At 35.5% G+C, this 13571-nt stretch overlaps 2 protein-coding genes across 16 annotated transcripts in view; one reads left to right on the top strand and one right to left on the bottom strand.

The window, feature by feature from the left end:
• Pdp1 (PAR bZIP family member Pdp1) overlaps positions 1 to 1963 on the top strand; it is a 147384-nt gene extending 145421 nt beyond the window's left edge. For all 13 annotated transcript variants that reach the window (XM_085205805.1, XM_085205799.1, XM_085205798.1 and 10 more), the window contains one exon: positions 231 to 1963. The gene's annotated coding sequence lies outside the window, so the exon portion shown is untranslated. The remainder of the gene's footprint in view (positions 1 to 230) is intronic.
• Positions 1964 to 3302: 1339 nt separating this feature from the next.
• Positions 3303 to 13571, bottom strand: part of LOC146526781 (proton-coupled amino acid transporter-like protein acs) — a 34910-nt gene continuing 24641 nt past the window's right edge. For all 3 annotated transcript variants that reach the window (XM_085205792.1, XM_085205793.1, XM_085205791.1), the window contains 4 exons: positions 7798 to 8067; positions 6817 to 6992; positions 6318 to 6502; positions 3303 to 5751 (listed from right to left, as the gene is read on the bottom strand). In XM_085205792.1, coding sequence (XP_085061918.1) covers positions 5507 to 5751; positions 6318 to 6502; positions 6817 to 6992; positions 7798 to 8067 — 876 coding nt within the window. In that variant the 3' untranslated portion in view covers positions 3303 to 5506. The remainder of the gene's footprint in view (positions 5752 to 6317; positions 6503 to 6816; positions 6993 to 7797; positions 8068 to 13571) is intronic.

Genomic DNA, 13571 nt, shown 5'->3' with positions numbered 1-13571 from the left:
TTAAGACACTCCGTTTCCTTTAAGATATTTCCGATTCCAACGACTCTGGAGTCATTGTGTGTTGAGTGGAGGAAATCAATGCCGCGCTTCGTCTCGTTACCAGAGGCCACACGCCTTCACGCCGCCACGGCGTCACGACTGGCCTCAAAACTCTTCTTCTTATTTGTATATTTTATTTATTTGTATAATTAGTAATACTTTGTTTCTAAAATTATTTTTCTCGCTTCCAGGTTGCGGGCATCGTCGCGCGTTGCGCCGTCTCGGGCACACCGCTCCTTCTATTTGTAACGCTTTTCAAACGTTCGGTTATTATGTACTGTTCTACACAATACTGACTAAATTATTGTTAAATGTAATGCTCTTCAACACTCACCACACTCCGAGTACCGATTCGCTGTTCCCAGAGTACTTATGTTGTAACCACTTGTATAGTAGTGTAGGTACAAGCGCGGACGCGAGCCGGCGATATGGCGAATCGATCAGTTACTTCTCCTTCCTACTCCTCTCTCCTCGCTCCTCTAAGTTATTCGTTTATATATAGGATTTACAGTTACCGTAAGTTAATATTAGTTGAATAGGTGAATCTTTACCAAAGTTCCACTCGAACTGCGATCTATCGTCGTTTGTTATCTCCTCTCCCCTCTAACTTCGCTACAGGGTTAGTTGACGACGTAAGGACCAAATGCTCCCCCCGAGCGAGCCGTGCGAGCCGTGCCCCGCGGCGTTAAGTTAATTGTTGTTGAATATTTATATGTTACCGGCGCAGGTACCGCTCGTTTGCTCAAGTGGCTCGCGTACGTGCAAGTGCAAGTGTAGCGCTATGTAGCTGCGTGATGCGTGACGTCTGTATATAGGTAGTTGTAATGCCGAGCCGGCTGGACCCGCCCGTCCGTCCCACCCCTCCCCCTCACACTCCCCCACTCCCCCACTCCCCCCGTCTGTCCAGTTCCCTAGCGGCGGCACCTCCGGTCCGCGCTCGCCTAGCTCTAGCTCGCTTCGTAGACTCTCCCACTGAGACTGCATCCGGTCTCTCGTTACCGTAGTGAGCGAACACTAGTTTCGTTTCAAATTTACTTAGTGAATAGTTTAAGTAGTAAGTAGTTTCCGTAGCGTACGTTGTTATTAGTATATTTTTGTTATGGCTGTAGATGTTAACGTTTTTAAAAGTTTATATATTAATTTTTTTGTTTAGTTGATATTTGTATAGATGAATCGGGTAGGTCGCCCGCGTCCCTAGCACTGACTACATCCGCACTCTACTGACTCGCGTGCTAATGTTTATAACATATATATTTTTGTAGGTTTTTGTCGTTGATGAAATGGGTCAATTGAATGTTTATTGAATTGAAAAAATGAAATTAATGTTTATAAATTAAATTAAGACTAAGAAATTGTTGCATTTCAAAGTATTTTATGAATACATTGCGAGAACAATAAAATGTTTTTTCTATAAAGGTTTACATGTAAGGGACTTCAGGACGTTCTGGTTACATATTAAATAAATAAAATAAATGAATAAATCTGTTTCATATCAGGTGGTATATGGATCATGTTACCACGTTTGTATTCCATCTTGTTGTTACTATACATACATACACTACTTAATAAAGAAATATTCGTGTACTTTTACGGTATAGAATTAGATGAAAGCAATATATATCTATATAAATATATGAAAATAAAATATATGTATATATAAAGCTTTGCATGTTGGTTGGTCACGTGACAGTACCACGTGGAGTATACACTACATATTATAATATTAATAAAAAAAGATATATTATGGATGTTTTGAAATAGGCTATCGCGGTCCTCGCGGGCGCTCCCTTTATTCCCTACTACCACGCCTTATAAAACTACATACATACATACATACATACATATATTGCTACATACGTAAGTAGTATTTTGATTTTAATTTATAATGGTTCTGTGGATTGAAATAAACGTTAATTGTTGTATATATTTTGTTTAATTGCACCGGGGCGCCGGTTTGCCGAACGCATGAAAGAGCTATGTATCTAATAAATCTTGGTAAACAGTACCTTGCACAAAAAATTGACTTTTCATTGTCTTCCGCCCTTTGAGAGTTTTGCCCGCCACGCCCGGGCTTGCTCTGATCGGCTCCTGTACACTATAAGGCGGATACACAATCTTTTTTTTATAGATATAGTCTAGTCTAAACTGTTATTTTTCCCAAACGTATGTAGTGAATATTTAAGTTTTGTCTAAATTCAAATAAAAGTAGTGGTTGTGGATTATACAAACGTTATCTCCGTCTTATTTGGGAAGACTTCGGTTAGTTACTTTATAAAATTAATAGTGGATATTCAACCTATTGAAATAACTTTATTAACTTTTTTAACTAGTTTTTTTTTCTACATTACAATTTTATTAAACACCTTATTTTAAATTCGAAAGAAAAATCAATATAAAATAACAAAAAATTTTAGCCCCACAGTCCTTTTTGGGGTTATAGCCTACCAAATGATTTAAATACAAAAAATGATTGTTCTTTCTTAATATGATTCAAATCAATCACCACATACCTGAATAGACCTTAGACAAAAAAAGAAAACATTTACCATTTCATTTTAGTTCTCTCTATCTGCTTATAAGGAATATAAAAGACAGAAAATTTACTAGGAAAATAAATAGAAAGACATAGAAGTAGAAAAGGTAGTATTTTTTAATTGCTTTTTTACCTGAGTTAAGATGTAAATACATAGGATTACGGATATAGGTTCAAATCAAAAACACATAGCAACTTTTAGATATAAAAAAACTAAAATATTGACAAAATTACTTAGCATTGCGTTTATTACATTATTAAAGCATTAAAATTTATATAGACATAATATTACATGAACGACAACTAAATTTGTATATTACCTTTGAACCTGAAATATAAAAAGACCACTTTTTTATTTTTAAATAATAAGGTTTTTTAATCAAAAATATTATTAAATATAATTATTGTGTTATATTTATTTGTCCTCAAGTGTACGAACCTAAGATTATTTGGTTAAATTAAGTAAAGAAGAAAGAAAAAACAAAAATACATAATATATTTATGTATCTGTATTTGTATAAATAACTAATTTATTAAAAAAATAAACTCTAGAGGTAAATGGCCGATAAAATTTTAAAAAGCTTCAGATGTTTTTTTTTAATTTATCAAAAATATACTGAATACACAAATATTAGTTCCCAACGGGATCGAACTACCTACTACTACCAATTGAAGACCCTTAACCAAAATTAACATATGTATAGGTATATGTATAAATGAAATGACATTATTCATTTTTATATACTTTTATTTCATTTAAAAATAAAACATAATCCAACAGATACTTATTCCATAACATTCAATACCTTAGATACATTTAATTTTTTTGTTACATTTACGTAAATTGTATTGAAATTTCTTATAAATGATATACGTTACAGGATTTGAAGCTCCTTTCGATCAGTTCAAATACCTTTTAAGCCTAACTTCTTATGAGACATATAAAGCGTTAAAAAAGAACTAAGAAAAAGCGATATTAAGAAGAATATAAAACTTCTTTTGTTGAATGCCATAGTCTCGGCGACTTAATGTTCGAAATGAAAAATTGTTATTGTGTTATACAGGGTGGAAGAGGCAGCGCTCCTTTTACTGGAACTGCATATACGGTAAAATATTTCAAACCCGAAGCTGAAGAAACTGATCAAGATTTAGAAATTAATAAGATCCTCAACAGTTTGGACATAGGGTTTTTTTTTTCATTTTACGATTTTTCTCCATACCTGTATTTCTTGCGACGCACACATACACATACTACTACAAAAACACTACTAAGCGTTGCCAAACTTCTACTTTTCATGTGTGCGTGCTTATGATGTTCTTAACAAATGGTGTTTTATTTTAAAACGATAATTTTATTATTTATTTTGTTTGAAAAAATAACTTTTTTTTGGGATTTATTTTTTTTCTGAATTATATAAGGCTTTTATAGAGTAGTTAAAACTGTGGTTTCATTTAAAGTGGTGCTGACAATTCCACCTGTATACTGGTAGTCCATTCAAGAAAGCTATTTATAGGCGCTATTAAGATAATAAACAACATTAATAAATTTGAAATTAGAATGAAATTGAAATTAAAATATCAACGGCGGTTCATATTTTTACAGGAAACTTCAATACTTTTTTCATAAATTATTAGAAATATTCAATACAAATGTAATTTTGTCATACACAATTAAAATCACAAACACTCTGTGAGCAATTTTGTTTTTTTCCTTATAAAGACAAATGTATTTATTATATGCCAATATATTTTCTCGAAGTATATATTTTTCTTACATATTTATATATAGAGGCGGGCAGAATTGTTACCTGGCATAGTAAAAAAGCTTAAGTCTTTAGATCACTTTAATAATAATTTAAATTATTTAGTTAATTTAAGGCAAAAATCTATTTTAAGCGTGGTGGATAACGTCCTTATTATATAAATTTATAATATGTATGGCGATATTTGAAAAGGGTTGATAAATTAGTGAAAAATCATTTTTTATCTACGTTCGACACTTAGTGGCGGAATTTAACGTTGTATTTTAAATAATCAGAGCAAAACAATAATGTACAATGTACAATGTACATACACTTGTATATGTATATAAATGTTTATGTTAAATATAAATATTTTTTTACCTTCAGTGTGAGATTCGAACTCACAACCACTACACCACAATGGTGGCTTATTTTATAAATATATTTGATTTTGATTATAAATGAGTATTTTAAAGGTTTTTTTTATATATATTTTCCATTACAAATTTCGACCATTAATATAATTATATTTAAAGTTAATACTTTCCAATTTAATTGAGATTACCATTTCAACACCTTCTTGAGCTTTTCTTTCTTTGAAAAAAAAAACAAATTCGGTGGAAATTAACTTACTACTGCTTCATAACCGTTAAAACGGCATCTACTTAGCTGAGAAACACGTGTAGTGACCACACTCTCGCAGAAGATTCCAAAAAGTGTATAAAATCAAAATTTATTAATTAGACACCCTGTCAAGATGTTATATAATATTTTTAGTTGTCTAAATACTTATATTATTATATCATTATTTATATTTTAGAATATTATGTTAGTTACATTTTTCGAACACCTTGGATTTGACGAGAAGTAGGTATAAAGATGAATATATTTTAATTTGAAACGGCTTCTAGCTCTAATAAAGAACGTCCAAGAGATCGTCCAAAAACACACATTGTTAACAATAAGCACAGATTCAAATCCTAGTATATCTTATATTAAAATACATCCAAAACAATATATTATAATAGGAACACATTTTTTGGCTTCACATACATACGAACAGATATTTAATCTCATCATTATATATTTTTTTAAATAGTCGGTAAATTTTCACAAAAAAATCCCCACGAGAGTGTAATCTAAGTGCATTTGAAATAGACAAGACAAAGCATTTAAGCGTTTCCTTCCATTTTTAAGAAAATGAACGTATAATGCTGACTAAAGCGGTATAAGTACCCGCGACTAGACCCACCACGCCAAAAATGAATAGAAAACCGTCTTTTGTAAATAGAATTGTTCTGGCAGTGCTCGGTCGCTGCGGGAAAGTGACGCAGTATTCCATCAAAGCAGGGAAACAGATGCCGAGAGCGGAGAGGCAGAGAGCTCCGAATAGTGAAATGAAGAGGCCCAGACGTGGTACGGCTACTGCTAGCACGACTGTTGATAAAGATTTTTTTTTTAGTGAAGCTAAGCCTGTATTAGCTTAGGATAGGATATTTAGTGCCGAAACTCAACTCCACGCTTTGTCTTATTACCAAAACTATGAAAAAAGGTATTAAATCATTTATTTCTCCGAGTGGGGATCGAACCCACGACCGTCCAGTTGTCGGATGATTTTACGTTGATACAAGTTTTATTTTGTATCACTAAACTGAGGATATGGTTACGATAATTGTTTTTCCTCGACCTTAGATTTGAAGTAACACCCATTGCAGTTGTTTCCTTACTCTAACATTATATTTGATAATTGTAAATTTCTTTAAAAGTTAGTATATTATTTGTTCAACAATAAGAGAAGACAGAGTAGAGCTAGTAAATGAAAATACTTTAATGCTTCGAGTGGAAATTGAAGCCTCTCGCAATTACAGTTAGACGCTGATCCAAAATTTTTTTAAGCTTCACGCTGTATCCCGCGCACAGCAGGGTAAGTAGATAACACCTGGGAACCTAGTGGACCCACTAGGTTCCACTAATATTTTATCTAAATGTAATAAAATACTTACAAGTAAGTAAACACAAGGAGATTCGAAGAGCGTATTCATAGCAGCGCATTTTAAGGGCCGACGATGAGGTGTCGATCTTAGGCAGAACGTAACCCTTCCACAGGACCTCGACCGGCACGTAGCAGTGGAGGCCGTAGCTTATGAAGATAGCGATGGCAAACATCAATATGACACTGGTTGCTAGCCTGTAAAAAAAGTTAATAAAACATTGATTGACTAAACAAACATTTTTTACTAGGTTTTAATAGCTAATTGTTATTATAATTGTAATTAGATTTATTCTGTTTTTTATTTAAAACACACGTAAAAGAGGCTATCCTTGGTATGTTTCCTCATTTTTAATGCTACCTTATATCTAATGCTATGCTTTACCTCGTTACCTGCGCGAGGGAAAGGAAATATTAAATATTAATTTCCTCAAATAAGAATAGAACCTACAACCTTCATCACGTCTGGCCTCAAGTCTACATAATATTAATATAAATAAAATGAAACTCACGGATGTTTAGGCAAGTCCAAAGTAACGGAATCGCTGCAATCGGACACACAGAACACATATCCCAGAGTCCCGACCGCGACGTACAGGAGCACTATGATCGTCATACCGACGTTGAGCACGCCGCAGGGCTTGCCGAAGGACTTGGGCGTCTTCATGTTGTTTTCGAGAGCTATTACCTACAAATAATATATTTTTATATGAATGTACTAATGAGCACCAGATGTGTTCTCAGATAATTACAATATTACACTATTGGAGGCAAATATTGGCAATAAATTTCTTAAAAGCGGGCCACGTACTAATTGCTTCTCTGGGAGCTACAATTATGCACTTAACATCAGGTGACCCGCTAGCTCATTTGTGTGGTCTTAGTTTAAAAAAAAACAATTTCACGTTATGTCTTGCACACGCATAAACACCCCATTTCCTAATTTCTTCTTAATTTTCGGAATATTGTGTGTTGAGTTGCGGAATTCTCCGATTGACCTTATCAGAGCTTAAAGCGTGATCTAGCGAGAACTCAGAGCGAGTAAACTAAGTGGGAATCGAACCCGCAACAGTCATGTCTACAGTGCTGTACCGCTGCGTTACGACGGCCTTTTCGAATATAGTTTAATTTATACAAAAATATTATTAATATTAATTTTCTTTTAATTCATCTTCCACCGTTTTTGAGAACACAAAGTGAACATAATGAGTTACTTTTCACGAGTTAATCCAACTTGCTATGTACCTATTAAATAGTAATATATTAAGTTTATTCAATCTAATCGGGGAAATAAAAAGCATTATCCTCCGTTAAGTGGCAGAACTAAATGCTTCACCTCAGCAAAGAAATTAAAATATTAAGTATTTCATTCCCCCAAGCGGGAATCGAACCAACAACCGTCGCGTTTACAGCCGCACCCTTGTGCCTTTGTGCCACGACTGTCTCAATATTAGATATATGTATATAAAAAATCAAAATGAAAAGTAACTTACCACACCAACAGCAGTCAAAGCAAACAATATAGTTCCAAAGAATAGAGGAAAAGTCTCCGCCGATCCCCACAGGTCGAGCGGTTTCTCCGATTTCTCCTCCGTTAGTAAATAGTACACCACTATACCCAGTCCCACGAACGTCATCACGTTGGCCAAAGCTGAGAACGGTGCTAGCAGCTTGAGTGAAGGTATCAAGTTGAAAGCCATGAGGGGTCCTAGTATGATCAGCATATGGATCTCGATCGCCATCTCGTAGTGGGGGTCGCATACCTGAAATTTATATTTTTTTTATTAATACACTATAACCTACCTATATATACTATAACAACCCTCAATATAACGTTTTCCTCGATTTAACGACCTAAAAATTCCCGTAAGAACCTTTTTTATAACGAGTTTTCACTCTTGCAAAATAAGAAAAAAGTATTATTTACTTCTATATAACAAATTTAATTAACTTTTATCCTTTACATAACGTATCTTATCGGTTTACTACATTCAATTACTGTTTGGCGTTCAGTAATATAAACACTGCTGTTTTAAAGTTTGCAATGGCTGATAAGCGAAAAATCTAGATCAATAATTTTTATAGCCTCGTTGACCCGCAAGGGGCGCCCCTACAGTCGTCGACTTCCTCCAGGCAGCCACATAGTGCTTACATTTCTTCAGGGACAGAGTATCCTCTTCCCTTCCCCCCTTCCCTAGGCCTCATTTATTACACTGTATCTCCCTAAGTGAAATATTTAAACCAATATTTCAAAAAATATGTGCCATGGGGTGAAATGGAAAGGTTGGAATTTATCTCCTCTATCACCTAGAGATTGTCTACTGACCCGCCAAACACTTTGTATATTTTATCATAAAACCATCTTTTTAATTATAATATTTGAGGAGATCATGGCGTTAGTACCTATAGAATCTGTAAGCGAGATGGAAATTACTATATTTAAAATATATTAATGATAGACAAAGCGCGGCGTTGAGTCCCGCCACTCAACTCTCAATGTCTCATAAATTGAGTAGTGCGTGGGTATCGGGGTTTTAACTGTAGATTCCCTCTGGCATTTCGTTAAATCTGATAAAAACAAATATTTTTCTATTAACCAGTAGTTACTATGTAGATATATTACAATTATCGAGTATTGGCATCCAAGGTTCATTCCGCCCTTCGCTTTGATTGATATTGACTCGGCCACACGCTGTACCGACGCACGCTCATTTAAACCAATTGTAGTACCCCACAGACCCCACACACCGCTATTGTACGAACTAGATGAAATCATATCACTCATTAACTTATTACATTCCTTAGGATCTGTACTGTATGTTGAAAAATCATAATATACTATTGATTATTAATCCAGCAATACCTATATTATAAATTTCATAGAGTCTTACTTTAGTCTACTGTTAATTTTTATGTAATTATTTCCTGTTTATAATTAATTTAAACTTTTCTTTGGTTTTCTTTTAATAGAGTTCGAGATCGAAGAGAACCAAAGTGTAACTTAAAAACTCGTTTAGTTTCTTGGTATGGTGTACGTAAAGTTTGTTCCTGCGCGACATTGCATTGCATTGACAGTTGTTACTGAGGTCAGAGGTCGTGATGATCGTGGGTTCGGTTCCCTCCCGAGACGATGAACTATTTTTAGTAATGCATTTTGATAAGGTAAAGCGCGGTGTAAAGTTTTCTAATTTAATTTCAAAATGTTTCATAATTAAGCAGAGAGCTGCGAACGGAGTGTTTTGACAGTGGGTTATCTCTGCCTACCCTGCTAACCGGGATAAACGGCTAAAAATGATTATGAAAATTATCTTGAACAGAGGCGCACAATAGTAGCGTATGGGAACAGCATGCGACTGTTGTGGGTTCGATTCCTAATCGAGGAAATGAAATATTTCATATTTCAATTTCGCTTAAAAAAAACTTTAAAAAATTGTGGATGAATTAAGTAAGTCTCACGGTGTAGGCAGACGTACAGCAGAGTACGTAAAGTCCATGTTTCCAGAGCGAGTTATTCACTTGTATATTAATACAATTGGTTTGGTAAACCAGCACATTCCTATGACGCGTAGCTATTATGATATGAGGAACTATTACGTCCAATTGAAATAAATCTGCTGTTACTAGGGCGGAAGTCGCAAGTTCACATTTATATTTTTAGCAACATGAGTATGTGGGTAGTTTGACTTTGAATTTTACATTTTAACTATAATGATGAACCAGAATTTGAGTCTCGTTTGGGGCAATGCATATATTTAAATAAATTTGATTTTTCAGTTTGGTTAGAGACTTGTAAGGTGATAAATTAAGTGACGATTAAAATATCGTAATATTATCGCTTATTTTCGGTGTTGAGTTCCGCCACTCACCATATAATGTTACGAAAATGAATCCTAGACTGAATAATAAAGTGGAACGGTTAAACAAATAAATATTATTTGTCTCTATAATTTCTAAATCTTAAATCAAATTATAATAAGAATTTTGTAGAATTTAGTTTTTTGTTGAAATCATATTTCTTTAGGTCGTAGAGGGTTCGATTCGTTCCAAGTTTCTAAGTTGTTATTTCAACTTTTAAAATGTGATTGTCTCTCTTCACTAAGCTGACGATATATAACCTTCACTTCAATGCACTTTAGAGCAATACATTAAACAAATAGACTGGCGCTCCTGTCATATTTAATTAACAACAATAAACAAAAACAGCAATGGGAGTTTTCGCTGACGTTTGTTTTGGTTTACACACGTGTTAGTGAAAATATCTCTTTTTAGTGGTGAAACTCCTTATTTACTTAGTGGAAACATTATATAATAATGTAAATAGATCCATACTAATAAGGTGATTGGTAATAGTAAGTAGTTGTGCTGTTTTATAGTTTAGATTAGTTTTAGTTTATAGTTAGGTTATTTTATTTTAAGATGGATCCTGATCCTCCACCTGACCCCCCTGATCCTGGGGGGGGTTATGTAAATTCCACAGTTCAAGCTGTAAATAGAAAAAGGCAAGGTGAGGAAACATCCTCAAACCAGGATATAGTTAAAAAAACTATAATAGACCCATCCACCGCTACTCCTTCCATCCAAAATGTATGGACCCACCCTGCCATGTCCGAAGCCCCAAAATCCTATATTAGTACGGATAAAGGTCCCTTTATTGTGTATGTGTCAAGGGAATCTCCTGACCCATCTGCAGGGACCTCTATAAGAGCTATTAAATTTGGTCAATTTCTCCATACAAATAAAATTAGTGATATAGTTAATGATGGAGTTAAAAATGTTGGTCGCAATAAAATCAGTGTCCAATTTACGTCTGCTGATGCAGCGAATAGATTTTTGGCTAATCCTGTTCTTAGTCTATGTAAATATGTTTGTGTAATCCCGACATTTAATATTACAAGAATGGGTATTGTAAAAGGAATTCCCGTTGAATGGTCTTTGGAAGAGTTTGTTGGCTCACTGATATTCCCTACTGCATGCGGAGAAGTTATAAAAGCAAGACGAATGAACCGGAAGAATGTAAGTGAGGGTGTAGTTACATGGGTCCCAACTCAAACTGTTGTAATTACTATACGTGGTCAACAATTGCCTGAAAGAGTATTCTCCTATAAATCTGTCCTTAATATTGAACTGTATAAATATCCTACAATCCAGTGCCTTAATTGCTGTCGTTTTGGTCATGTTAAGTCACAGTGTAGGTCAAAGCCAAGGTGCTATAGGTGTTCCCAGTCTCATACTGGTGACGCATGTGACATCCGGCAGGAAAATTCAACCTGCATCCATTGCACAGCGAAACATTTTGCAACTGAAAAAGGGTGCCCTGAGTATGTAAGACAACAGAACATTAAGTCGGTTATGTCGCAAGAGTGTATTTCCTATATGGAAGCATCCTCTCGGTTTCCATCTGTCCAACGTTCCTATGCTGATGTTGCTAAGGAAATGTTTTCACCTCCTGTTTTCACAAACTCCCAATCCCAACAAAGCAGACCTGCTGCTTCTTCCCCTAAATCTTATTCTAAAACAGTTTTCCAAGCTCCCCGTCCCCACGCTCCTATGGCAAAGGGATACAATAGACAAGCTCACCAGTCCATTATTAGCAATTGTTCCTCATCCCTTCCTAATGGTTGTGCACTTAGTCAAGGTTCTGACAGTTCAGCAGAATCTACAAAGGATCTGTTAATTGCTTTGACTGACACTCTTGTGAGCATAATCTCAACTGCTGATGAACTTCCTTTACCGTCCTACGTTGCCCAAAACCTACTCAAAATCTTTAAAATCCTTCACAATGGCTCCACTATCCTTCCTACAGTGGAATAGTAAAAGTATTCGTGCTAAAAAGCATGAATTACTTTATATTATTTCTCTGCATAATCCTGTCATTATTGCATTATTGCCTATTATTCAGAAACGTGGCTGGTGCCTGACTCCCGATTCAGGGTGCCAGGTTTCGCCTGTTTGAGGGAGGACAGAAATGACGGGTATGGAGGTAGTGCTATCCTCATCCAGCACTCTTCTCCATATTCCCGTATTCCTCTCCCTTCTCATAGTCAACAGTTGAATGCTGTTGCTGTGAGGACCCTTGGTATTTCCTTCCTTTCTGTTTACATCCCTCATCCTTCCCCTTCCATCTTTCTAGAGCTTAAGTCTATTATCTCTTCGCTTCCCAGCCCTGTGGTGGTCCTGGGTGATTTTAACACCCATCACACTTTGTGGGGGTGTTACTACTGTGATGGATTTTCGCCTTCGTTGCTGGACATGATTGATGATGTGGATCTCTGCATTCTCAATGATGGATCACCGACTCGTAGGGTTAATCCAAATCAGAACCCTAGGTCTGCTATTGATCTTTCCTTATCTTCTCCTTCTCTTGCTTCCCAACTATCATGGTCTGTACTCCCATCTACCCATGGTAGTGATCATTTCCCGATTTTGCTGTCCTTAAATAATAGACTTCCTTCCACTCCTAGTCCTTCCCTTCCCCATAGATTTAATTTAAAAAAGGCCAACTGGAACGAGTACGCCGACTCTGTGGATTGCATGTTGTGCAATCTTTCTGAGTCTGGTAATTATGAGAGTATCTTTGTTTACTATGAAGGGTTTGTCTCTGCTATTATGTCTGCTGCTGACCTACATATCCCCAAATACCGCTCCATTCAGAATTGGATGCATTTCAATCCCTGGTGGGATCAGGAATGCTCTGATTCTGTCCTTCGGCGAACATCTGCCGAGGAGTCATACGCAGCCTGTATGACTATGGAAAATTTTATCGACTACAGACGCAAGGATGCGAAGTTTAGAAATTGCATTTGGAAAAGGAAAAAACGTGGTTGGATAAGTTTGTGTGAATCCCTTAGTCCTCGTTCCTCTCCTTCCCTTGTTTGGACAAATGTTAAGAGATTTCGCCGATCTCTTAACAATGTCAGCAGTCCCAATTCCAATAATCCTTCTGTTTGGCTCAACGATTTTGCAAACAAATTGGCTCCTCCTTTTGTCCCATCCCAAGATTTATTTATATCCACGCCGGTTGAATCTTCGGAGGAAATGGATCTTCCTTTTTCCTTTGAAGAACTTAAAAACGTCTTAACGGATTTAAAGGATACCAGTCCAGGTGAGGATGGTATTTCTTACTCCTTTATTACAAGATTAAATGATAAATCTAAACACCATTTTCTAAACATGATAAATAAAATATTTCAATCAGGCAATATACCCAACTCATGGAAGTCCCAAATTGTTATCCCTATCCTCAAACCTGGAAAATGTCCTTCAGATT

Source organism: Heliconius melpomene, chromosome 21 (assembly GCF_056956725.1).
Source record: "Heliconius melpomene rosina isolate 202511_hmr_F chromosome 21, ASM5695672v1, whole genome shotgun sequence".
Classification (NCBI taxonomy): domain Eukaryota; kingdom Metazoa; phylum Arthropoda; class Insecta; order Lepidoptera; family Nymphalidae; genus Heliconius; species Heliconius melpomene.
Note: the sequence above shows the minus strand (reverse complement) of the source record. Positions and strands in the feature narration are given on the sequence as shown.